General features: G+C 44.5%; 1 protein-coding gene and 1 long non-coding RNA gene across 2 annotated transcripts; one reads left to right on the top strand and one right to left on the bottom strand.

Moving 5' to 3' along the window:
* Nucleotides 1–12: 12 nt before the first annotated feature.
* LOC125449066 (zinc finger protein 345-like) lies at nt 13–23,840 on the top strand. Its single transcript, XM_048524677.2, has 8 exons — nt 13–4,726; nt 5,001–5,141; nt 7,331–8,463; nt 12,165–12,292; nt 12,697–12,918; nt 12,966–13,036; nt 16,690–16,932; nt 23,011–23,840. Exons 3-8 carry the CDS (start codon nt 7,430–7,432, stop codon nt 23,707–23,709), a joined length of 2,397 nt encoding a protein of 798 aa, XP_048380634.2. The 5' UTR covers nt 13–4,726; nt 5,001–5,141; nt 7,331–7,429; the 3' UTR covers nt 23,710–23,840.
* Nucleotides 17,339–20,125, bottom strand: LOC132206788 (uncharacterized). The gene is made up of 2 exons (XR_009443161.1): nt 19,960–20,125; nt 17,339–17,849 (listed from the first exon to the last, which is right to left on the bottom strand). It is a non-coding gene; the product is annotated as an uncharacterized LOC132206788 (long non-coding RNA).

Here is a 23,840-nt window from a genome sequence, read left to right as displayed (position 1 = left end):
AAGTTTCTCACACAAAGGGTAGTGAGTGCCTGGAACGTGCTGCTAGAGGTGGTGGAGGAAGCAGACACAATAGCAACATTCAGGACACACTGGACAAATGCACAAATAGGAAGCGAAAAGAGGGATACAGATCCTGTAAGTGAAGGCAGTTTTAGTATGGAATGGCAAAATGTGGTGGCGCAGGCTTGGAGGGCCAAAGTTCCTGGTCCCATGCTATTTTGTTCTTTTGTTCTTGTTCAGTTGAGATACTCATGAGTTGACGGAAGATCTCTTGTTTGTTAAACTTGTAAAATCCATACATTCTTGTTCCGTGGATCTGTTGTTCAGTATGTACGTGTTCACACTGACCTGAGACTATTTAGGTGCTTTCACCGCGGCAGTGTGTTTAGTTGGTCATGCGAACGCACTGTACTCCTGAAAATTCACACCAGAGTGAGGCCGCTTTCATGCTTTGAGTGTGAGAAGGGATTCACTCAGTCAGTCCTAGAATCCAACATCTTTGATGTATGAATGTTGCTGAACAAAGATATATTTTTTCAAAACTTTCCACCTTACACTCATCACAACGATTTGCAATGCATTATAAGAAGGATGTGGAAGCATTGGAAACGGGGCAGAGGAGATTTACCAGGATGTTGCGTGGTGTGGAGGGAAGGTCTTATGTGGAAAGGCTGAGGGATTTGAGGCTGTTTTCGTTAGAGAGAAGAAGGTTTAGAGGTGACCTAATAGAGACATACAAGATGATCAGAGGATTAGATAGGGTGGACAGTGAGAGCCTTTTTCCTCGGATGGTGATGGCTAGCACGAGGGGGCATAGCTTTAAATTGAGGGGTGATAGATATAGGACAGATGTCAGAGGTAGGTTCTTTACTCAGAGTAGTAAGGGTGTGGAATGCCCTGCCTGCAACAGTAGTAGACTCGATAAATTTTTAAGGGCATTTAAATGGTCATTGGATAAACATATGGAAGATAACAGAATAGTGTAGGTTAGTTGGGCTTCAGTTGTTGCACTGACCTGTGAAACCATCGAGGGCCGAAGGGCCTGTACTGTGCTGTTATGTCCTATGTATGAGCAATTCAAGGGGGAAAAAAATCAAGGTTTATACAGAATGAGACGAGTGTTCTGATTTGTTGGCAGATGGAATCTGATTGATTGGTAGAGGTGTTGCCATGCAGTTAATTTCAAGACTGAAAATTTCAACAGAAATTGCCTTTGGTCAATAATAATCAAATCTGTATTCCCAAATATATATTTTTAAAAAGTGTAAAATCTAAAAGGCATTCGGTGGGACCGGAGTGTGTGTAACTCGTTCAAATGTGGCGTGACAGCTTGAGAGAGTGCTTTAAGAAGTATTGCATGTCCTCTGCTTTTTTTCTCATAAATGTATGGAGGACAGTCATAGCAGTGTAGATGGTAGTGAATGTGAAGTTATCCATTTTGGATGAAAAAATAGAAAGATCAGGGTACTTGGCAGGTGGTATGAAGTTAAATGTAGTGGATATCCAAAGAGACCTCATGGTTTGAGTGCATAGATCTTTAAAGTGCCACAGAAACGTGAGAATAATAATCAAGATGGCTATGGAATCCTAACCTTTATATTCAGCAGGTTGGAGTATAAGGATGCAGAGATTATGGTGCAGCTATACAAAATCCTGGTTATTCCCTTGAAGTACGGTGAGCAGACCTGAGCACCATTCCATAGGAAGGATATATTGGCCTTGTAGAGAGTTTAGTGTAGGTTTACAACAACAATACCTGGACTTCAGAGGTTAAGATATACAGATTATACAAATTACATCGCTTTTCTCTGGAACTTAAAAGTTAAGGGGTGAGCTGTTCAAAGCCTGCAAGATGTTATAGTAATACACAAAGACAGGGTAGAGTTCCACTTGTTCTACAACTAAGGGACATAATCTAAAATTTGAGCCAGACCATTCCGGAGAGATGTTAGGGAGCACTTCTACACAAGGGACAGTAGAGATTTGGAACTCTCTTCCACAAACACTCGTTCATATGAGATCAGTTGAGAAATTTATTAACCTCTGGTTTAAAATTTTGATAAACAAAAGCGTGTGAAATTGTGTCTCTCAAACTTGATTGAGTTTTTTGAGGATGTGATCACAAAGATAGATGAGAGCACAGCGGTAGACTTTAGTAAAGCCTTTGACAAGATCCTGTGTGTTGGACTGATTAGTAAAGTTAGATTGCTTAGGATTCAGGGAGACTTTGCCAATTAGATACAAAATTGGCTTGGTGGTAGCACACAAGCGTGGTAATGGAGGATTGTTTTTCAGGCAAAGGAGCCTATGAGGAGTGATATTTTGCAGGGTTTGGTGCTGGGTCCACCAATGTTTGTCATTTATATAAAAGATTTGGATGAGAATTTAGGAAGCATGGTTAGTAAGTTTGCAGAAGACACCAAAATTATTGGCAAACAGTGAGCAATGAAGAAGAGTATCTAAGATTACATAAGGCTCTTGGTCAATTGGGACAATGAGCTGACGAGTAGCAGATAGTTTAATTTGGATAAATGTGAGGTGTTGCAATTTGGTAAGACAAATAGAGACAGTACGTATACAGTTAATGGTAGGGTCCTGGACAGTGTTGTTGAACAGAGAGACCTTGGGGTTAAGGTACATAGTTTTTTGAAAGTTGTGCCCCAGGCTGGTTAAGAAAGTATTAGCATGCTTGGCTTCATTGATCAGAGCATTGAGTATAGGAGTTGGAAGTTGGGTTGCGGTTGTACAGAACGTTGGTGACGCCATTTTTGGAGTACTGTGTACAGTTTGGTCATACTGCTATATGTAGGATATTATGAAATTGGAGAAGGTTCAGAAAAGATTTCCAAAGATGTTGCCAGGACTGGAGGTGTGTGTTGTAAGGAGAGGATGGATAGGCTAGGACTTTTTTTTTCTCTGGAGTAAAGGAGATTGACATATTTATAAAATCATGAGGGGCATAGATAAGGTAAATGGCAGACAAACGTTCCCTAGGGAAGGGGAGTTCAAAATGAGAGGACTTTTTTTTAAGGTGAGAGCAGAAAGATTTAGAGGGGACCTAAGGGGCAGATTTCTCACTGATTGGTACATACATGGAATGAACTTCCAGAGGAGGTAGTAGATGCAGGTACAATTATACAACAATTTAGAAGACATTTAGACTTGTATATGAATAGGAGAGGTTTAGGGGTATATGTGCCTATTGCAGGCAAATGCGATTGGTGTAATTTGCGAAACTTGGCTGTCATGAACAAGTTGAACCGAAAAGTCTGTTTCCATGCTGTATGACTCTGAGGCATTAAGGAATCTGGACGAAACGCACATATTAGGCCACAGATCAGCCATGACCTCATTGAATGGCAAAACAAGCTTGAGGGCTGAATGACCTTCTCCTGTTGCTGTGTCGCTAAGAGAATGCCCTTGTAACTGAAGAGTTCAAAAGCCGGAGCAGGCTAGACAGAATAAATAGGGAGAAACTGTTCCCATTTGAGAGGACACAAATGTAACATGATTAGTAAAAGAATCAAAGGTTTTCTAAGGAAAACCTTACTCATGCAGCAAGTGTTTAGGTTCTGGAAGGCACTGCTAGACAGTGTGGTGAAGGTGGGTTCAGTTGCCATTTTGAAAAGGGAATTAAATGGTTATTTGAAAAATAAGAATGTGAAGTGCTATGGGAAGGAGATGGGAAAGAGTCATACAGCATGGAATCAGACCCGTTGTTCCTTTGTCATCCATGCTGACCAGATATCCTGAATTAATCTAGTTCCATTTGCTAACTTCTGGCCCATATTTTGCTAAACCTTTTGTATTCATGTACCTATCCAGATGCCTTTTAAATGTTGTAATTGTACTAGCTTCCACCACTTCCTCTAGCAGCTTATTTCTCACTCACTCACTCACTCACACACAACACTCTCTGCGTGAATAAGTTTAAGTTGCCCTTTAGGTCCCTTCTAGATCCTTCCCCTCTCACTTAAACCTATGGCCTCTAATCTTGGTCTTGCCTACCCTGAGAAAATGACCTTAGCTATTCATTCTATCCATGCCCCTCCTGATTTCATAAATTCTATAAGGTCATTCCTCAGCCTAAAACGTTCCAGGGAAAATAACCCCAGCCTGTCTCCTTGTAGCTCAAACCTTCCAACCCTGGCAACATCCTTGTAAATCTTTTCTGTGCCCTTTCAAGTAAACATCTTTTCTATAACAGGGAGACTTGAATTGAACACATTATTCCAAAAGTGGCATAACTAATGCCCTGTAGATCTGCAACATGACATTCCCGACCTATACTCAATGGACTGAAGCTCTTTTGAGAGCCGAAGCAAACACACTGTGCGCTTCCGGAAATGCAACAATTCTTAAAATAGGTGTATGTCACATTATCGCAAACAGTCTGTGGCTCATATGGGTGTGTTATTGTGGTTTATTTACTGAAATTGACATTGCGTCTCCGTCTTTATTTTGAATTTTATAAACGAAACGAGGCTGCATTACGTTCTTTCGACTTTTTAATGGCGGACAGTCTACCCATACTCCCCGGCGGTGCGGAATGTGCCTATCTGCATGATGGGGTGGTAGAGCGCAGGCGCAAAGTTAACGGCGGATGGAGTCAGTGATGGCGAAGGACAGGATTTCTTTTCTCAGCTCCTGAAACGTCACGAATGAAGCGGAAACAAATGGCTATTGGTTCGGGCGCGTGGATGGAGACGTATCGTAAGCATTTTGTGTAAGACTTAAACCCCGACTAAAATCTTCCTGTTCCCTCGTTTGCACCAAATACAACGACGGCGCCAGGCTTCCTCTCAGGAGTAGGCCCCGGGGAATGGGCGCCATCTTTTCTGGGGGCACGGAGCGGCAGCGTGCATACGCGGCCGCCATCCTTTTAGGGGGCAAGCAATGTGCAGCCGGGAGCATGGTCATTCTGGGTCAGGTAGGGGACAAATTTTGTGAATTTCTATCCTAAACTGACACTGATGTATTTTATAAAAACTCTTTGACAGAATATTACAAGAGTAATCGCAGACTGGAATCTCAACCCAAACATCACATCAAAACCTGACTGCCACTCGATGTGTCCAGACGTTTATCAGAACTGAGTCTAGAAACCGAGAGACACCATTTCAGAGGCAATTTGTATTAAGGTGAGTGTTGGTCCCAGAGGCTACTCAACTGTCGCCTGTGATGTCTCTGTGTAAAAGCATATCAATTCGTTACACTCCCCTGATCTGTCCCCAGAGTCCTTAATTATGACATCAGGTGTTTATCCCATTCCCTTTGAATGCCTTTGTTCCATCAGTTTGGATGGGACTGGAGATCGAGAAGCTGCTTAGTTTAACCCTGAGGACTTTGGATTCTAGTCAGGCTCAGCAATTTCCAATGTAAAATTATTAAAAGAAGAGAGATTACAAGGAAGATCAGTTGTTAATGGGACAATGTCCACATTGTTGTTTAACAGGTTTTTTTAATGTATGCTTTGGATTTGTTTTACATTGATATATTTTCGAGCATTGTCCTGGGAATTTGAGCACCAGTAGCAAGAATTAGCATAAATACCAATCCACGTTTGAACTTCTTGAACTGTTGCAGTCTTTGTGATGATTCCAGTTCCATAATGCAGTTAGGCAAGGAGTTGCAGGAATTCAACCAGTGAACGGTGAGGCAACAGCACTATAGATCAAATCAGCAACAGAAAATTGCGTTTGTTTAGCACGTCCCAACAATAAAGATGGGCTGGCCTTGGAGGTGTTCAGAGGAGGTTTACAAGCATGATCCTACAGATGGAGGGCTCGTCATATGAGGAGTAGTTTAGAAGAATGAGGCGGGATCTCACTAAAGCTTACAAAATACTGACGGGCCTGGATAGAGTGGATGTGAGGAATATGTTCCCACTCGTAAGAGACTAGGATTCGAGGGCAGAGCCTCAGCAGAAGGTCAACCCATTAGGACTGAGATGAGGAATTTATTCAGCCAGAGGATAGTGAATCTGTGGAACCCATTGCCGCAGAGGGCAAAAATAGATTGGTTGTATATTAGCAAGGAGATCTAGGGTTCAGGGAGAATGTAGCAGAATGTGTTTGAGAAACATATCGGCCACAGCACAGCAGACTCAATGGACCAAATGGCCTAATTCTGCTTCTATATCTTATGGTCTTATGATCATCACCGAAACATTCCTCATAAACACATGTGTTGTTGATAGATATTAGTTTAGGTGACCAATAGCATGGTCGATGCTTTCAGAATAAAGGGAGTGAAGTTTAGAAAGGAAATATTGAGTACAACTGAGTACTATGATCCATATCCATAGATCCCTCAAAGTTGCTACCCTAGTTGAAAGGATTGTAAAGAAGGCGTTTGGTGTGTTGGCTTTCATTCAGGGGAATTGAGTTTAAGACCCGTAACGTTATGCTACAGCTCTATAAAACTCTGGTTAGACCATACTTGGAATATTGTGTTCAGTTCTGGTCACCTCATCATTATAGGAAAGTTGTGGATGCTTTAGAGAGGGTGCAGAGGAGATTTACCAGGATGCTGCCTGGGCTGGAGGGCAGGTCTTATGTGGACGGGTTGAGGGAGCGAGGGCTTTTTTCATTGGAGGAAAGAAGGATGAGAGGTGATAGAGGTGTACATGATGATGAGAGGCATCGATAGAGTGGATAATCAGAGACTTTTTTCCCAGGGTGGAAATGACTATTATGAGGGGGCATAATTTTAAGGTGATTGGAGGAAGGTATATGGGAGATGTGAGGGGTAGGTTCTTTACACAGAGAGTATTGGGCTTCGGAATGCGCTGTCGGCAGTGATCATGGAGTCAGGTACTTCAGAGACTTTTAAGCGACTCTTGGATAGGCACATGGAGAACAGTGAAATGTAGGGTATGCAGGATAGATTGATCTTAGTAAGATAGTAGCTCAACATAATATCATGGGCCGAAAGGCCTGTACTGTGTTGTACTGATCTATGTTCTTATTTGTGAGTGCTGAAAAGGCCAGAGTAGTGCAAATATCTGTGTTGTATAGTTAGAGGAGATTACAGAGACAGGGATGTCCATAACCACGAGGATTCTGGATGAAGAAGGATGAGCATTTTATAAATTTAGCACTTCTTAACTGGCGGCCTTCATGGGTTAGTGAGCCCAGGGGTGATGGATGAAGAAGATCTGATGCTAGTATCATACATGCACTTTTGGATGACCTCAGACTGGAAGGAGATAAATTTGCTGGCCCTACACAAATTACTTGATTCATTCAGTTCAACTTTACCTCCCACCTTTTGTGCTTTTGTGGACGCTGTCGAACTTGATTTGTTCTGTTTTAAATCAATTTTACAGGGTTTGAGGAGGAGAGGGTTTGGAGACAAGGAAGTCAATCCAAAATTCACAGAAAAATCAGCCAATCTGTTGTAACCAGAGTGTCATCAGATTTTGAACATGGAAAGAAAAGGCACCATTCACGGTGAAGAGAAACCATACACATGCTCTGTGTGTGGTCGAGGCTTCAGCCAATCATCTGACCTGTTAAGACACAAGCGCTGTCACACTGGTGAGAAACCGTACACGTGCTCTGTGTGTGCACGAGCCTTTAGCCAATCGTCTGGCCTGTCAGAGCATAAATGTAGTCACACCGGGGAGAAACCGTGGAAATGCACAGACTGTGGGAAGGGATTCATTTCTCCATCGAAGCTGGAAACCCATCGACGCAGTCACACAGGGGAGAGGCCATTCACTTGCTCTACGTGTGGGAAGGGATTCACTGCCTCATCCCAACTCCGGAGGCACCAGCGAGTTCACACAGGGGAATGGCTGTTTACCTGCTCCGACTGCGGAAAGGGATTCACTCAGTCAACCCACCTGCTCGAGCACCAGCGGGTTCACACCGGGGAGAAGCCATTCACCTGCTCGGAGTGTGGGAAGGGATTCACTCAATCATCCCACCTGCTTAAACACCAGAGAGTTCACACTGGGGAGAAGCCATTCACCTGTTGCGTGTGTGGGAAGGGATTCACTCAGTCATCCAACCTGCTGCTACACCAGCGAGTTCACACCGGGGAGAGACCGTTTACCTGTGCTGAATGTGGGAAGGGTTTCACTGTGTCATCTGACTTGTTGAGACACCAGCGGGTTCACACTGACGAGAGACCGTTTAAATGCTCAGACTGTGGCAAGTGCTTTAAAAGTTCTGGGGACCTGATGTCCCATCAGCGTGTTCACACGGACGAGAGGCCATTCATTTGCTCTCATTGTGGGACTGGGTTCAGGCGATCCTCCCAACTGACTGTACACCAGCGAGTTCACACTGGGGAGAGACCGTTCACTTGCCCCGAGTGTGGGAAAGGATTCCCTCAGTTATCCCACTTATTGAAACATCAGAGAATTCACACTGGAGAGAGACCGTTCACCTGCTCCAAATGTGGGAGGGGATTCACTCAGTTATCACACCTGCTGAGACACCAAAGTGTTCACAAGTAACTACAGTGGTTTAAATGTTGTCAATAACCTTTATAATTAAGGAGCAGATATGAGATACCAGATAAGAATAGGAATAGGCTGGCTGTGTATAAAGTTAAAAATGTACCAAGACTGGATAAAATGCATCAACTAATACTGAGGGAAGTGTGGCTGCAAAAATGCAGATTTTTCAGATTCCTTACACTTATCACTGGTGCCAGGGGATTGGAGTACTGCAAATATTATGCCTTGGTCAATTGGTTTAGCTTGAGTGGTTGTGAAAAGTAGAAACAATAAATTAAAAACCATACAGACAAATGCTAGTCAGTAAAGGAAAATTAGTATTACTTTCATATGTTTAATTAACTTCACTTACTTTTTATTTTGAAGAGGAACTTACGTTTTTCGAAGAAGGAGGAGTGAGGGTTGATTGTGGCAAAGCTGATCTTATTGCGTCCGTGACTTTCCAGAAGGCATTTGATACAGTGCCACGCAAGAGTCATCAAAGGTCATAGTACTAGAAGTTTAATCTCTATCGTCTTTAATGGTCCTTGCAAACTACCACCCTCTGTTCTGGTCGCCGTATTATAGGAAAGATGTGGATGCTTTGGAGAGGGTTCAGAGGAGATTTACCAGGATGCTGCCTGGACTGGAGGGCTTATCTTATGAAGAGAGGTTGACTGAGCTTGGTCTCTTTTCATTGGAGAAAAGGAGGAGGAGAGGGGACCTAATTGAGGTATACAAGATAATGAGAGGCATAGATAGAGTTGATAGCCAGAGACTATTTCCCAGGGCAGAAATGGCTAACACGAGGCGACATAGTTTTAAGCTGGTTGGTGGAAAGTATAGAGGGGATGTCAGAGGTGGGTTCTTGACACAGAGAGTTGTGAGAGCATGGAATGCGTTGCCAGCAGCAGTTGTGGAAGCAAGGTCATTGGGGTCATTTAAGAGACTGCTGGACATGCATATGGTCACAGAAATTTGAGGGTGCTTACATGAGGATCAATGGTCGGCACAACATTGTAGGCTGAAGGGCCTGTTCTGTGCTGTACTGTTCTATGTTCTGTGTTCTATGTACGCCTTTCCTTTCCTCTCAAGTCTTTTGTTCCTAGGTATTCCCAAGGATGCCCTTGGCACTTCCTATTTCTATCTCCATGCTGCCACTAGGTGTCACCATCCAAAAGCACTGTTTGTTTCCACATGTGCACTGACAGTGTCCAGCTCTATCTCCCCATTGTCCCTCGCCGACACTATTCCTCCACCGTTACCACAGCAAATTCAAACCGAGAAAAGTTTGCCTCTTCTTGACTTCTAACTTGAATTGATAGTGAGATATTTTTTGTAATCTCCTTTCATAAGGTATGAAATGAAAAGGATTCGCAAACACCAAACTTAACAGCAAACATCATGTGTCTGAATATCATTTTGCTTTTGACCCTGGAAGGATTAAGGTTTGTTCTATCTGTGGGAAAAGGTTTTCAACGTTTAGGAATAGGGACCAAAATTATTCAGGAGCTGGAAAACAAGGAAGTGAATTTCAAATTTCAGCTGTTACCGAACTGGGATAGGTCAATGTGCAAAGTGGTGATTGTGAAAGGGACATGATGTAAGGGCACACAGTGATAAAGTGAAAATTGTCGAGGTAAAATTTGGGAAGCCAGAATATAAAGTTAGCATCATCAAGTCTAGAGGTATCCGAGGAATGGAGAAGTTTCGAAACTAGTTTAGCTGAGGCAAATGCATATTACAGAGGAAAAGCCACCTTACAAAAGACGCTCCATTTTGACTCTTTCTCTCTCTCTGTCTCACTCTGTTTCTTTCCATCCATTGAGGTCAGAACTTTGTGTAGGTCCAGACCAGGTGGCAGGCTTAGTGGACATTAGTGAAGGAGTTGGATTTTTAAGACAATCCAGCAGTTTTTTTGGTCGCCTTTTCCTGTTCCTGGTCCGTCAAATTACCAGGTTCGTTCGGTTCAATTTTACAAAGTACTGTTCACAGTGGGGAGAAACCAACGCCTGCGAGGGCGAATCTTCAGCCATTTGTCTGATGTCTCAAGAGACCAGCTCAGTTGCATTGGCAAAAAGCCCGTGGAAATTACAGGATTAAGGATAGGATTCTTGGCAGCGTGGAGGAACAGAGGGATCTTGGTGTGCAGATACACAGATCCCTTAAAATGGCCACCCAAGTGGACAGGGTTGTTAAGAAAGCATATGGTGTTTTGGCTTTCATTAACAGGGGGATTGAGTTTAAGAGTCGTGAGATCTTGTTGCAGCTCTATAAAACTTTGGTTAGACCGCACTTGGAATACTGCGTCCAGTTCTGGGCACCCTATTATAGGAAAGATGTGGATGCTTTGGAGAGGGTTCAGAGGAGGTTTACCAGGATGCTGCCTGGACTGGAGGGCTTATCTTATGAAGAGAGGTTGACTGAGCTCGGTCTCTTTTCATTGGAGAAAAGGAGGAGGAGAGGGGACCTAATTGAGGTATACAAGATAATGAGAGGCATAGATAGAGTTGATAGCCAGAGACTATTTCCCAGGGCAGAAATGGCTAGCACGAGGGGTCATAGTTTTAAGCTGGTTGGTGGAAAGTATAGAGGGGATGTCAGAGGCAGGTTCTTTACGCAGAGAGTTGTGAGAGCATGGAATGCGTTGCCAGCAGCAGTTGTGGAAGCAAGGTCATTGGGGTCATTTAAGAGACTGCTGGACATGTATATGGTCACAGAAATTTGAGGGTGCTTACATGAGGATCAATGGTCGGCACAACATTGTGGGCTGAAGGGCCTGTTCTGTGCTGTACTGTTCTATGTTCTATGAAATGTGGGGACTGTGGGAAGGCTTTCACATCCCCTTTTGTCCTGAGAACGCACTGACACAGTCGTACTGGGGAGATGCCATTCACCTGTTCTAAGTGTGGGAAAGGGACTGGATTCCAGAAATTGTACAACCTCACTGTGTACCAACAACTTCACACTGGGTCGAGACCATTCACCTGCTGCAAGTGTGGGAAGGGTTTCACTCGGTTGCACCGACAAGTTCACAAAATAAGCAGTGATTAGATTTTGCTGTAAATCACATTCAGGGCACAGCCACGTTCTTTGCAGTCTGTTTCTGCTGATAAATCACAATTTAAATATGTGTTAATATTCTGGAGAAACTCAAATAAATCAGCTTTGCGTTACCACACAATGTGTCCTGTCTTTCTATCGTCCATACCACAGGCCAGTTCGTTTTGAAGGGTTCTCCCTCTTCCCTGTCTCCTTCACCTTGAAAAAGTGCAAGAAACGCGTGGAGAATCTTCGGTCACGAAGTTGAAACATTCTGATCAGCTGCCTCCCTTCCATTAGCCCATCAGACCAAACTGTAACATGCAGAACCCTGAACCTAACAGCTTTCTTTCATTTCTCTCCCATCTCCTCGAGTGACCTCTCAATTGTCATAAGACCCACCACAGCTGTACTGAGCCTATTCCAACTAAACTGCTGATCACACTAAATTCCCACTTTCACCAGTTTGGTTAATGATTTTGTTTCCTGTCCATATTCTCTTGAAATCTGTCCTTCTTAATCCCTCCCTTGTGGCTGAGGGAAATGGTCTTTTCTTATCCTTCTCAAACAGTCTGCAGCATTTGTCAAGGATGACACACACTTCTTCCAATGCCTGTCTGCGCCATCGGTGCACCATCAATGTCTGGAATGGTATCACATTGGGACTCTGCAGTGAGGGGGCTAGGGTGGCAACAGAGTGTGGCAGCAGCTCGGGCCCGGCACAAGCCCGGATGGCGTTAGCAGCCAGTGGTGGAGCTCGGCAGCTGAGGCGGTTGATTGCAAAAGATGGTGGCAGCGTTGGTTTGCGCTGAAACCGCGCACGTGGTGGCTAAGCCCAACATGCCCAATGGAGGTCAGCAGCAGCGGTTGTTGGTTAAAGTGGCTGGCAAACGTGGGCTGGTCTTAGCCCAGTGCAGAGGACCATAAGCCTTTCTTGGGGAAAGCCCAGCTTGAGTGTCTGCAGGCCCATGGCTCAAGAAAGGACTGTACTGTTTGACTGCTTAACTTTATTTTTGTAACTAAGACTTTATACCTGGTCACTTTGCACCCAAGATGGTGCCAATTGTGCACTTTTCACTGTGCTCTTGCACCCCATAATTGAGAACACGTGACAATAAAACCTCAATCTAAAATCTAATCTTCATCGTCACCTAGTTGGGTGGGACTGTTCTCTGCTGGTTTCATTCTTCTCTATCTAATCCTAGACAGAGTCTCACTGGCAATGCCTTACCCTTACACTGCCACATTTACCTCTGGTTTTGCCAAACAGTGCCACCTAGGCCTCCACTTAATTCACATCAGCACATTGCCCACAGCATCGGAAAACAGTGTTTGTCATCAAATGGACACTGACAGCTCCCAGCTCTGGTTCACCAGCACCTCTCCACTGTTGTTCAATGATTTTACAGTCTCTTTGCTATTCAGTGGTAGGTGCACAGAAAATTTTTGAAATTAAACATTGGAATGACTTTAGCCATTGTTTTAAATCCCTCACTCCCAAGTGAACCAGACTTTAAGCAGCTTCAGGTCATGTTTGATCCCAAGGTGAGGCGGCACGGTAGTGGTTCATCTCCACCTTCGGACAGCTGTCTGGAGTTTGTACATTCTCCCGATGTCTGCGTGGGTTTCCTCCCACAGCCCAAAGATGTGTAGGTAAGGTGGATTGGCCATGCTAAATTTCCCAGTGTCCAGGGCTGTGTGGGCTAAGTGGGCAAGCTATGGGAAATGCAGGGATGGGGAGGGGGTGGGTCTGGGTGGGATGCCCCTCTGAGGGGCATTGTGGACTCAACGGGGCAAATAGTGTGCTTCCACACTGAAGGGATTCTGTCCTATGAACTGGAGTGTCTCAGTGAGTTTCTGGTCACATTGATGATTTAAACCTTTCCCAACAGACAAAACCAGACAAACTCTTTTTGTGTCCATTTTCATAAATTGATTATGAACGGATTAAGTGATTCCATAACGTCTTATGGAGATCTTTTGTTTGAGTTTCCTGTCTGCAGATTCCTGCACTGTTTTAGCCTGTAAAAAGAAATTTTCTCTCTCACTCTGGATTCAGCACCCAATGTCCTACTAATGTGTCTCTCCTCTTCAGACTCACCCTCTTCCTGTCCTCAAAGTGGTGATTCAGAGCTTTATTCAAACATCCCTTGTGTTTACTTCCCAAAGGGTGGGTGTGTTTGTGCTGGACTCTCTGATCAGTCTCTTTGTTGATTTCCTTCTATCTCTGTGGTGCTCAGAGATTGAATGGAGGACCCACAGTTACAGCAGTGAATTCTGGACGCATTGTCTATTTTAAGCCGAATTTCCACCTCCGTTCCAGTTTTGAGACTTTGTGCAGACTTTCCCATAACAAAACATGAGCTATTATGGATGTAAGTTTGCTTGCTGAGCTGGAAGGTTAGTTTTCAGACATTTTGTCACAATTCTAGGTAACATCATCAGTGAGCCTCCGACGAAGCTTCATCAGAGGCTCACTGATGATGTTACCTAGAATGGTGATGAACCGTCTGAAAACTAACCTTCCAGCTCAGCAAGCAAACTCACATCCAGAACCTCAACCTGAGCTACAAATCTTCTCAAAACTCACTGTGAGCTATTATCTCTCCTGGACATTGTAAAGTCTGCACGGAGCAGAACTCAGTCTGCTGACCATCCTTAATGGTGTCTTGTATTCCATCAATCATGTAAGGTCATTCATTACTCAGGTGTTTACCTCAAGAATCATTGGGATTAGTACAGGAGAGACAGTCACTCTTTTCTGGGTGGGGCAGTGAAGGTCGCTATTCAGTCAAAGCTGCTGTACATATGATGCATGTGAAAAAGATCATGGGTAGTAGAAGAAATATTTATAGGTAATAATATTAGATTATTATAGTTAATCTTGACTTGAAGCATGACCACCTTGCCTGAAATCAATAGATTGTAATATAAAATGCATGATTTTTATATATTTTTATGTGTAGCTTCAGATATTTGAATTTTAAATGAGTGATGTGGCTTTTTCTGTGTGTTGGGTTTAAAGATTCACCCAATCGCTCTGTCACCATGGTGATGTCTTTCAAAAGCTTTCTGATGGAATTTCCAAAGTTTTTTTAAGTTTATGGAAAGCACCAATAGCTTTAGTTTCAATTTGGGGGCAGTCCTGCAGAAGTCTTCAACGAAGATGACTGTGTGGAAGCAGTGTTTCAGATAAAGGGACGACAGTAAAAAATTATTACTGTCAAGTAAGTTTAGTAATGGCTCCCAATCAGGAAAGTTTGGATGAAACTCTGAAGAGGTTATTTGAAGCTGAGAACATTTACACTCAGGTGCATGAAAGCTCCAGAAAAAGGTTATCACTTTGTCCAAACTACAAGTTGCAGTTAACTGGGAGTGAAATTACTGTTAAATTAGAGAAGGCGCTTTTTCTCCAGCAGGTGGTGCTTTTGGGATGTGTCAAGGAGTTAGCTTTGGGAACAAGAGAGCATATGTTACTGTGTGTGTTTCAGTACCTTTAAGTTTGTGTTATAAGCAAATAGTCTGGTTTCTTCTCTTTTATCTTCACTTTGTTTGTTTAATGAACCTCTGTTTTATTATAAAAACCAAATTTGTAATATTATGTGCTTATGTTTCAATGATAGACAACCTCATTAAAACTAAAATAGTCTGGCATCCGACTTGTCTATTTTAGGTTGCTCGCTGCTGTGAATGGTGTGGTGCTTTTCCAGGCTTTGCAACAGGTTAAAGCTCATTCCAGAGTCACTTCATTAGAACAGTTTCATTTGGGTATGCTCTTTTTGCCCCTCAGTCACACTGATGTTTGAAATCACTTTCCATAAATAAAACAGCAAGCATTTCTCTTCCCACATTCAAAAGCCAATGATACCCAGGTCCTGATGAATTGAGTGACTCTGTTAGATCTTGATTTGATGTTTGCTTTGAGTCTCCCATTTGCAAATCAAATGTTACAATCTCCTGCAAAAGGAGTTAACAGCATCAGTAGCCCCATTGGTTCAGAGGAGAACACAAGGTTCTAGTTGCAACCGAATAATCTTTACTCTCATGTTCCCCCAAACACATGGTACACTCGAACTAAAATATGTAAATAAAGCAAAGACAAGCTTCCTAATAAAAGCAGTTTTTTGCTCCCCTGTATGTGAGACATTCTGCCCTCAAAACTCCCCACCAGTTGTGGAAGGTACCAAGCGAACGGGTAGACACTGCATGATCCACATTGACATGTAAAAAACCAACGCAACAAGGCTGACAACCAGTTGTACACAGCAGGCAGGAAAATAAAGTGCAGGCTACAATCAATAAATGAAAATTCAGGGGAATTGTGACAGTGTAGAAGGTTGTCAAAGGATACAGCTGGATATAGATCAGTTGCAAACATCAGAAAGACGCATTGCAGCTTTGTAAAACTTTGGTTAGGCCGCACTTAGAGTATTACACTCATTTCTGGTTGCCACATTACAGGAAGGACATGGAGGCTTTGGAGAGGGTGCAGAAGAGGTTGACCAGAATGCTGCATGGGCTAGAGGGCTATAAAAAAAGACTGGGAAAACTACGGTTGTTTTCTCTAGCACAGGCTGAGGGGAGATCTGATACAATTTTATAAAATTATGAGAGTCATAGATAGGGTTGACAGTCAGAATCTTTTTCCAAGAGTTGAAATATCTAACAGTAGAGGGGCATGCACTTAAGTTGAGAGCAGGAAAACTTCAAAGGAGATGTTCGGGACAAGTTTTTTTTTAACTCAGAGCATGGTAGGTGCCTGAGCACACTGCCCGGGGTAGTGCTGGATGAATAAGCAAGGAATGGAAGGATGTGGACCATGGCAGGAAAAAAGGATTAGTTTAATTTGGCGTCACGTTTGGCTCAACATTTGTTCCTGTGTCGTACTCTTCTCTGTGCTATAACTTACTTCAGTCAAGGCGGGGGACAGTCTTAATAGATACATTTGCCACTTGCTGTTCCAAATTCCCAACTTTTTTGTGAGACCATCTACCCAACTGGTCTCATATACCGTAGATTTAAAGACTACAGTTTAAATGAGGCCCCTGCCTCATTGCTTCAGAAGTTCCTCCGACACATCCAACACGCCCTCCTCCACACTGAATAACCAAACTGCAAGACAATACGGCTGAAGTGTGACCTGACACTGAGGAGCAGTTCCTTCAGGAAATTGTCCAGGGACTCCTCCGAAACTGTAGCCCCTGGCACAGAATAGCTACGCGGCCCAGGACTCCTGTGGATTGCAAGTCAGTCCAGTGAATAGTTATATGGCTCAAGGACTCATGCGGATTGCGGCCTTTCCCACTGAGTGGCTACATGGCCCAGGGAATCCTCCGAGATTCAGGCTGGAAACGCGGGACGCGTCCGGGAACCCCATACTCTCAGTGACGTCACCCAACAGTCGGCGCATGCGTCATGCTCACCCCGGAGACAAAATTTCGGTCGCGGACCGATGCTTGGTTCCGGGGAAACACGCCGGGGCTGTGAAACACGGGACCTGAAAGTCCCGGATCGACACTAAGACCTTCCCCAGGAGTTGAGAAACCTTCCCCGTCCGCCCTCCGCGTTGCCACATCTTCACCGGCTGCAGATTATCCAAAGCAGCGTCTCTTAACCTCGCCATCACTAACACTGAGCATGCTCCACATATTTGAGCGATACTGCGCCTGCGCACCTGTACGGTGGGTAGGCGACGGTCACACCCGCAGAGGATGCTGGGTAGTTACGCCGGCATTTACGGTATTGTTCCCAAAATTATTACGACCTTGAGCTTTGTCGCGGTGGGGGTTGTGTTAAGGGCGGCCTGTAAAATTAGGAACAAATTATTGCAGACCATCACCAGAAAAAGCACTTTGTCGTCATATAATTGTTAGCACACAAAGGAAGGCCATTCAACACAGTGTTCAAATTGGGCTGTCACTCTCATCTCACGTCTGGAATTCAACTCTTTCGCCCATGTTTGAACCAAGGTTATATGAGGGCAGGAGCTCAGTGGCCAACCCAAACTGGGTGTCACTTCGCAGGTTATTGCTGAGTGTTTGCTGCTCAGTAGCACTGTTGATGACACCTTCCATCACTTTACTGATGATCGAGATGGGGCGGGTTGGATTTGACCTGCTTTTTGTGTACAGGACATAGCTGGGCAATTTTCCACATTGTCAGGTAGATGCCAGCGTTGCCAGGCCATTCATTGCTCCAAGTGAGAGAAGCCATTTCACCCGCAGAAACACTAGCCAGTTCACTATTAACTACAGTGGCTGAATTTTGCTGTTAATCTCATCCAAGACTCCACCTTGTTCATTGGGATCTGTTTCTGCTGATTTTCATAAACTTCAGTCCGGTTATTGGTATTCATATTCTGGATAAAAATGAAATAAATCAACTTTTTGTTAAACGTAGTGTGTGTGTGTGTTGAGTATTTTAATATCACTAACACAAGTTAGTTAGTTTTGAAGGGCTTTCCCTCTTGCCATGTCCTCCATCCTCACCTCCAACAAGTCAAAGGAGTTTACGAAGCTTCTACGTCACTAACATTGAGACAATTTGATCAGTTACCTCTGTTGTTTCCATCTCTCCCCCTTTCCACTGGGCCAAATTGTCTGTGTAATTTCCTGCTGGACTTTCATCTTTCTTCAGATTCTCGTCAATGATCCCTCAAGCTCCATCAGTATTCGTTTTCCCCATATTGGGGTGGCATGGTAGTTCGGTGAGCTAGCACTGCTGCCTCACAGCACCAGGGAACTGGGTTCAATTCTAGCCTCGGGTGACTGTAAATGTGGAGTTTACACATTCTCCCACACTGCTCACTGCATGCTGACCTGCTCCCACATTGTAGGGCTCCTGTGATAAGGGTCCTCACACTGACTGCTTTGGTTTTCTTATTTATTCCCTAACCCCATTCTCACTAAACTACTGATCACCCAACTACTCCATGTTTGCTGATATTTTTGCTAAATGTTCTCCCTCTCTTCTGCTACTACCCATCTCATTTCAAGTCACTGTCATCACGTGTTTTCAGAAAAAGCCACACAACTGCCATTGTCATTTCAAACCCTGTCTCCACCTTCCTTTCCTCTCCAAACTCCTTGTATTTGGTTGCCCCCCCAAAGGATCGATGTCTCCCCCTTGGTCATACCAGTTTTTCATCTACATGGCTGCTGCTAGATGACATCATCCAAATGCAATATTTTAGATTTCGCGTGTGCACTGACAATGCTCAACTCTACTTCACCATCATCCCTCTCCATTCTTCCACTGCTCCTCAAATATAAGCTTATCCCACATCCAGGACGGGATGAACAGAAATTTCCACCAATTGAAAAGCAGACTGATCAAAATCATTGCCTTCAGTCGTCCTTACAAATTTGATTCCCTACAAACTAAGTCTATTCTTCTATCTGGGACCTGTCCGAGGCTGAAACACGCTCCTCACAATCTTGGCATCATCTTTGATGTGTCTGGATGACATAACCACACCATTTCTGATACTAGATATTTCAAAATAAAAAGCAAAAAGAACTGCAGATGTTGGAAATCAGAAGTGAAACCAGAAATTGCTGGAAAGGGTCTGGCAGCGTCTGTGGAGAGAAATCAGAGCTAATGGTTTAGGTCCAGCATCCCTTTGTCAAAACTAGATATTTCAATCTAAGCAGCTTCACCATTTGGATCCCTACACCTAGCTCATCTGCTATAGAAACTTTAACTGTGCCAGTGATAACTTTAGACTTGACATTTCCAATACGTTCCTCACCAGCCTCACGTTCGACTCTCGTCTCCCCAGAAACAAACATTGCCTGTGTTGTTTCTTGTGCCGAGTCCCGTTCTCCCATTACCATGTGTTGACTGTCCTACACAGGCTTCTGGTCAAAGACTGCATTGATTCTAAATTGTCATTTATTTGTTTCAAATTTATAGATTCCCTACAGTGTGGAAACAGGCCAATTGACTCAACAAGTTCACACCGATCCTTCGAAGCGCATCCCACCATACCCATCCCCAATCCTTCCTTTTCCTTTTTCCCTTCTCTCTCCCTCTGCAGTAATTCTACATGTGGCAGAAGATGAATGCGTAGATTGTGTCCTGCAATTACAGCAGACCAGACCGACGGCAGGGGAGGCGAGATTGGGCCAGTGAAGTTGCCCGGAGTGGGACGTTGGGAGCGGCATAGCGAAGGCTGTAAACCCTTGAGTGGGACTGCGGCAGTGGAATGAGAAGTTGGGCTCTTATGGTAACACGATATGAAGCTGGATGAACACAGCAGGCCAAGCAGCATCAGAGGTGCAGGAAAGTTTGACGTTTCTCCAGCATCAGCAGTTCCTACAATCTCTTGGGCTCATGATTTTTTTTCCTCCTTATCTTATTCTAATGTCATACGGCGAGGGTACACAGTTTGGACCGTATGTTTACACTGAACGATAATAACCGATTCAGTTGTAGCCCTTCATTTTTCCGTGGCTAATTCACATTACCTGCATATCTATGGACCGTGGGAGGAAACCAGAGCAGCCGGCGGAAACATCCACACATTTGCCTCAGGGTGGAATCGAGCCTGGGTCCCTAGCGTTGTGAGGCACCGCGTACCCACAGCCTGTGTCACTCTCTAATCACTAGAATTACCCAGTGGTTTATGGTCAATCTCCGAACAATCCGGGGAGAATGCTGGACCCTCCTTCTTTCGTAACCTAAGAGAAGGCGGTGCCTGCCCCCGCGTCACAATGGGGCTGCAGCTGATTGACGAAAGCTGCAGACCAACAGCGCGAGCGGTCGGGGCAGAATGACGATTCGCCAGAACTCGATCCAATTGGAGTGCGCGGAAGGCGGAGCCAGCGGCTGAGGCTCAACAATCCTTGACAGTCCGTGACAATTCGCGCAGACGCAGTGTCGCTGTGATTGAAGTCTGGCCCAGTGGGAAGAGGTTGTGGACACGGTAAAGGATGAGAACAGAGGAAGTGGGGGGGTGGGGAGAGTGGAAATAGAGTCAATGTGGACTGGGAACTTTCGTAAACACTTGGTGTTGGCTGCCAGACCCCATTAGAACCTCGCGCTCTTGCTTTCGCGGCAAATTGGGAAATGGCTGCAGGGCCTCAAGCGGTCATCGGCCCCAGCTAGCGCGGACATCTTTTTGCGTGGCATTAAGTCGCCGGACGCATGCGTGGACGCCATCTTTTTAGGGAGCAACAAACCTCACGCTATTTGGATAGCTTTCACTCCTTGCTGGAGTGGGAGCATTTAAGCAGAGGAACTCTCCTAACAGAAGTATTTGTTACTTCTGGATTTCCATCAGGAACCGACAGTGAAGGATTGTTTTCTAAATTCTTTTACAGGATATTAAATCAGAAGTACTTGCAAACACTAAACTCAAAAACAACAGGGATGTACTACTGAGGCTCTGGTCAGGCCACGTTTGGAGTATTGCGTGAAGTTGTGGGCCCCATAACTCAGGAAGGATGTAATGGCCCTGGAGCGGGTTCAGAGGAAGTTCATGAGAATGGTCCAGGAATGGAAAGCTTAACATATGAGGAATATTTGAGGACTTGGGGACGATACTCATTGCAGTTTAGACGGATGAGGGAGGATCTAATTGAAACTGGACAAAGTGGATGCTGGGAAGATGCTTCCAGTGGTAGGAGAGTCTAGGACCCGAGGGCACGCTTTAGAGTAAAGGGAAGACCTTTCGGAACAGAGATAAGGAGAAACTACTTCAGCCAGAGAGTGAAGCTAGATGAACACAGCAGGCCAAGCAGTATCTGAGGTGCACAAAAGCTGACATTTCGGGCCTAGACCCTTCATCAGAAAAGGGGGATGGGGAGAGGGTTCTGAAATAAACAGGGAGAGAGGGGGAGGCAGACCGAAGATGGATAGAGGAGAAGATAGGTGGAGAGGAGAGTATAGGTAGAAAGGTAGGGAGGAGATAGGTCAGTCCGGGGAGGACAGACAGGTCCAGGAGGTGAGATGAGGTTAGTAGGTGGGAAATGGAGGTGCGGCTTGAGGTGGGAGGAGGGGATAGGTGAGAGGAAACATAGGTTAGGGAAGCAGGGATGTGCTAGGCTGGTTTTGGGATGCAGTGGGGGGGGGGGTGAAGGGGATGAGCTGGGCTGGTTTTGAGATGCAGTGGGGGAAGGGGAGATTTTGAAGCTTGTGAAGTCCACATTGATACCATTGGGTTGCAGGGACCCACCTCCCTAACCTGTGTTTCCTCTCACCTATCTGCTCCTCCCACCTCAAGCCGCACCTGCATTTCCCACCTACTAACCTCATCCTGCCTCCTTGACCTGTCCATCCTCCCTGAACTGACCTATCCCCTCCTGACCTCCCCACCTATACTCTCCTCTCCACCCATCTTCTCTTCTATCCATTTTCAGTCCATCTCTACCTATTTATTTCAGAACCCTCTCCCCATCCCCCTCTCTGATGAAGGGTCTAGGCCCAAAATGTCAGCTTTTGTGCTCCTAGGATGGTGCTTGGCCTGCTGTGTTCATCCAGCATCACACTTTGTTATCTTGGATTCTGCAGCATCTGCAGTTCCCATTATCTCAGCCAGAGAGTGGTGAATTTTATGGAATTCACTGCCACAGAAGGCTGTGGAGACCAGGTCATTGAGTACATTTAAGACTGAGATGGATAGGTTTTTGATTATCAAGGGGATCAAGGGTTACAGGTGGGCCGAATGGCCTAATGTCTGCTCCTATGTCTTATGGTCAAATGTTACTGTAAATTCCTAACAGTCACTCAATTAATCAAAATCTGAACACATCAGCCTTTAAACATGGAAGAATTAAGGTTTGTTCTGCTTATAAGAAAAGCTTTTCAATATTTGGAAGTACAGTAAGATTTGGAATTGGGAAATAATGAAGTGAATTTACAAACTGAGGTACTGCTGAATGTGGAATCTTTAAGTCATTGGACAGAGTGATGGCTGTGAAAGGATCATTACGTGAGAAAGGACACAGTTCTGAGTGATCTGAAGATTAAAGATGTGAAATATGGTAGGCCAACAAGGAAACTGTCAGCACTGTGAAGTGTAGATGCAACAGAGGAAAGAATTAGAGAGAGTTGCAAAACCAGTTTGGCTGAGACAAATGCATTTTTGGCAATATTACTAAGATGGATCCATTTTGGCTAGACCCTCTTTCACACTCTGCTTTTTTCCTTTTATTGAGGTCAGACTAGGAGGGAAGTTCTTTTCCCTGAATCATAGATTCTACAGCATGGAAGCAAGCCACTTGGCCCATCGAGTCCACAACGACCCTCCAAAGAGCATCCTGCCCTCCCCAGCCAATTCCTGTAACTCTATTTCCATGGTTAGTCCACCTACCCTGCACATCTTTGGACTGGAAAGACATTACCAAACCAGTTGAGTTTTTAATGACAGTCTGGCAGCTTTCATGGTCGTTTTTCATAGTCTCATAGATCACCAAATTCTTTCAATTCAATTCTACAAATTTCTTTTGTTTTTTTAAAATTCAACATCACTCACTCCTCTAATGTGTTTTAACTCAGTTAAATAGGATGTTTGAAAGGAAGGATTTGCAGTGAGGAAACTGACATGTGAAATCTGCATCACGCCAGGACCTGAATGTTTTTGGATTCTGAACATGGAAGCAGAAAGCACCGTTCACAACAGGGAGAAACCATACACATGTTCTCTGTGTGGACGAGTCTTCAGCCATTCCTCTGGCCTGTCGAGACACAAGCTCAGTCACACTGGTGCGAAACCGTGGAAATGTGGGGACTGTGGGAAGGCATTCACATCACCTTCTGATCTGGAAAGGCATCGGCGCAGTCACACTGGGGAAAGGCCATTCACCTGTTCCAAATGTGGGAAGGGATTCAACCAGTTATCCAACCTGCTGCAACACCAGCAGGTTCACACTGATGAGAGACCTTTTAGATGTCCAGACTGTGGGAAGTGCTTTAAAAGGTCTTGGGACCTGATGTCCCATCAACGTGCCCACACTGATGAGAGACCATTCAGATGTTCTCACTGTGGGACAGGATTCAAGAAATCATATAATCTCACCTTACACCAGCGACTTCACACTGGGGAGAGGCCGTTCATCTGTTCAGAGTGTGGGAAGGGATACACTCAATTGTGCAACCTGCAGACACACCAGCGAGTTCACACTGGGGCACGACCATTCACCTGCCCTGACTGTGGGAAGGGATTTACTCAGTCAGCCCACCTGTTAAGACACCAGCAAGTTCACAAGAAATCATGATGTTTGCGTTTTGCTGTGAATCATGTCCAAGGTACAACCGTGTTCTCTGGAATTTGTCTCTGCTAATATAAATAGACCACAGTCTAGTTATATGTTAATATTCTGGATAAATTCAAATAAACCAGCTTTGT

This window comes from Stegostoma tigrinum, chromosome 43 (genome assembly GCF_030684315.1).
Source record: "Stegostoma tigrinum isolate sSteTig4 chromosome 43, sSteTig4.hap1, whole genome shotgun sequence".
Taxonomy (NCBI): Eukaryota; Metazoa; Chordata; class Chondrichthyes; order Orectolobiformes; family Stegostomatidae; genus Stegostoma; species Stegostoma tigrinum.
Note: the sequence above shows the minus strand (reverse complement) of the source record. Positions and strands in the feature narration are given on the sequence as shown.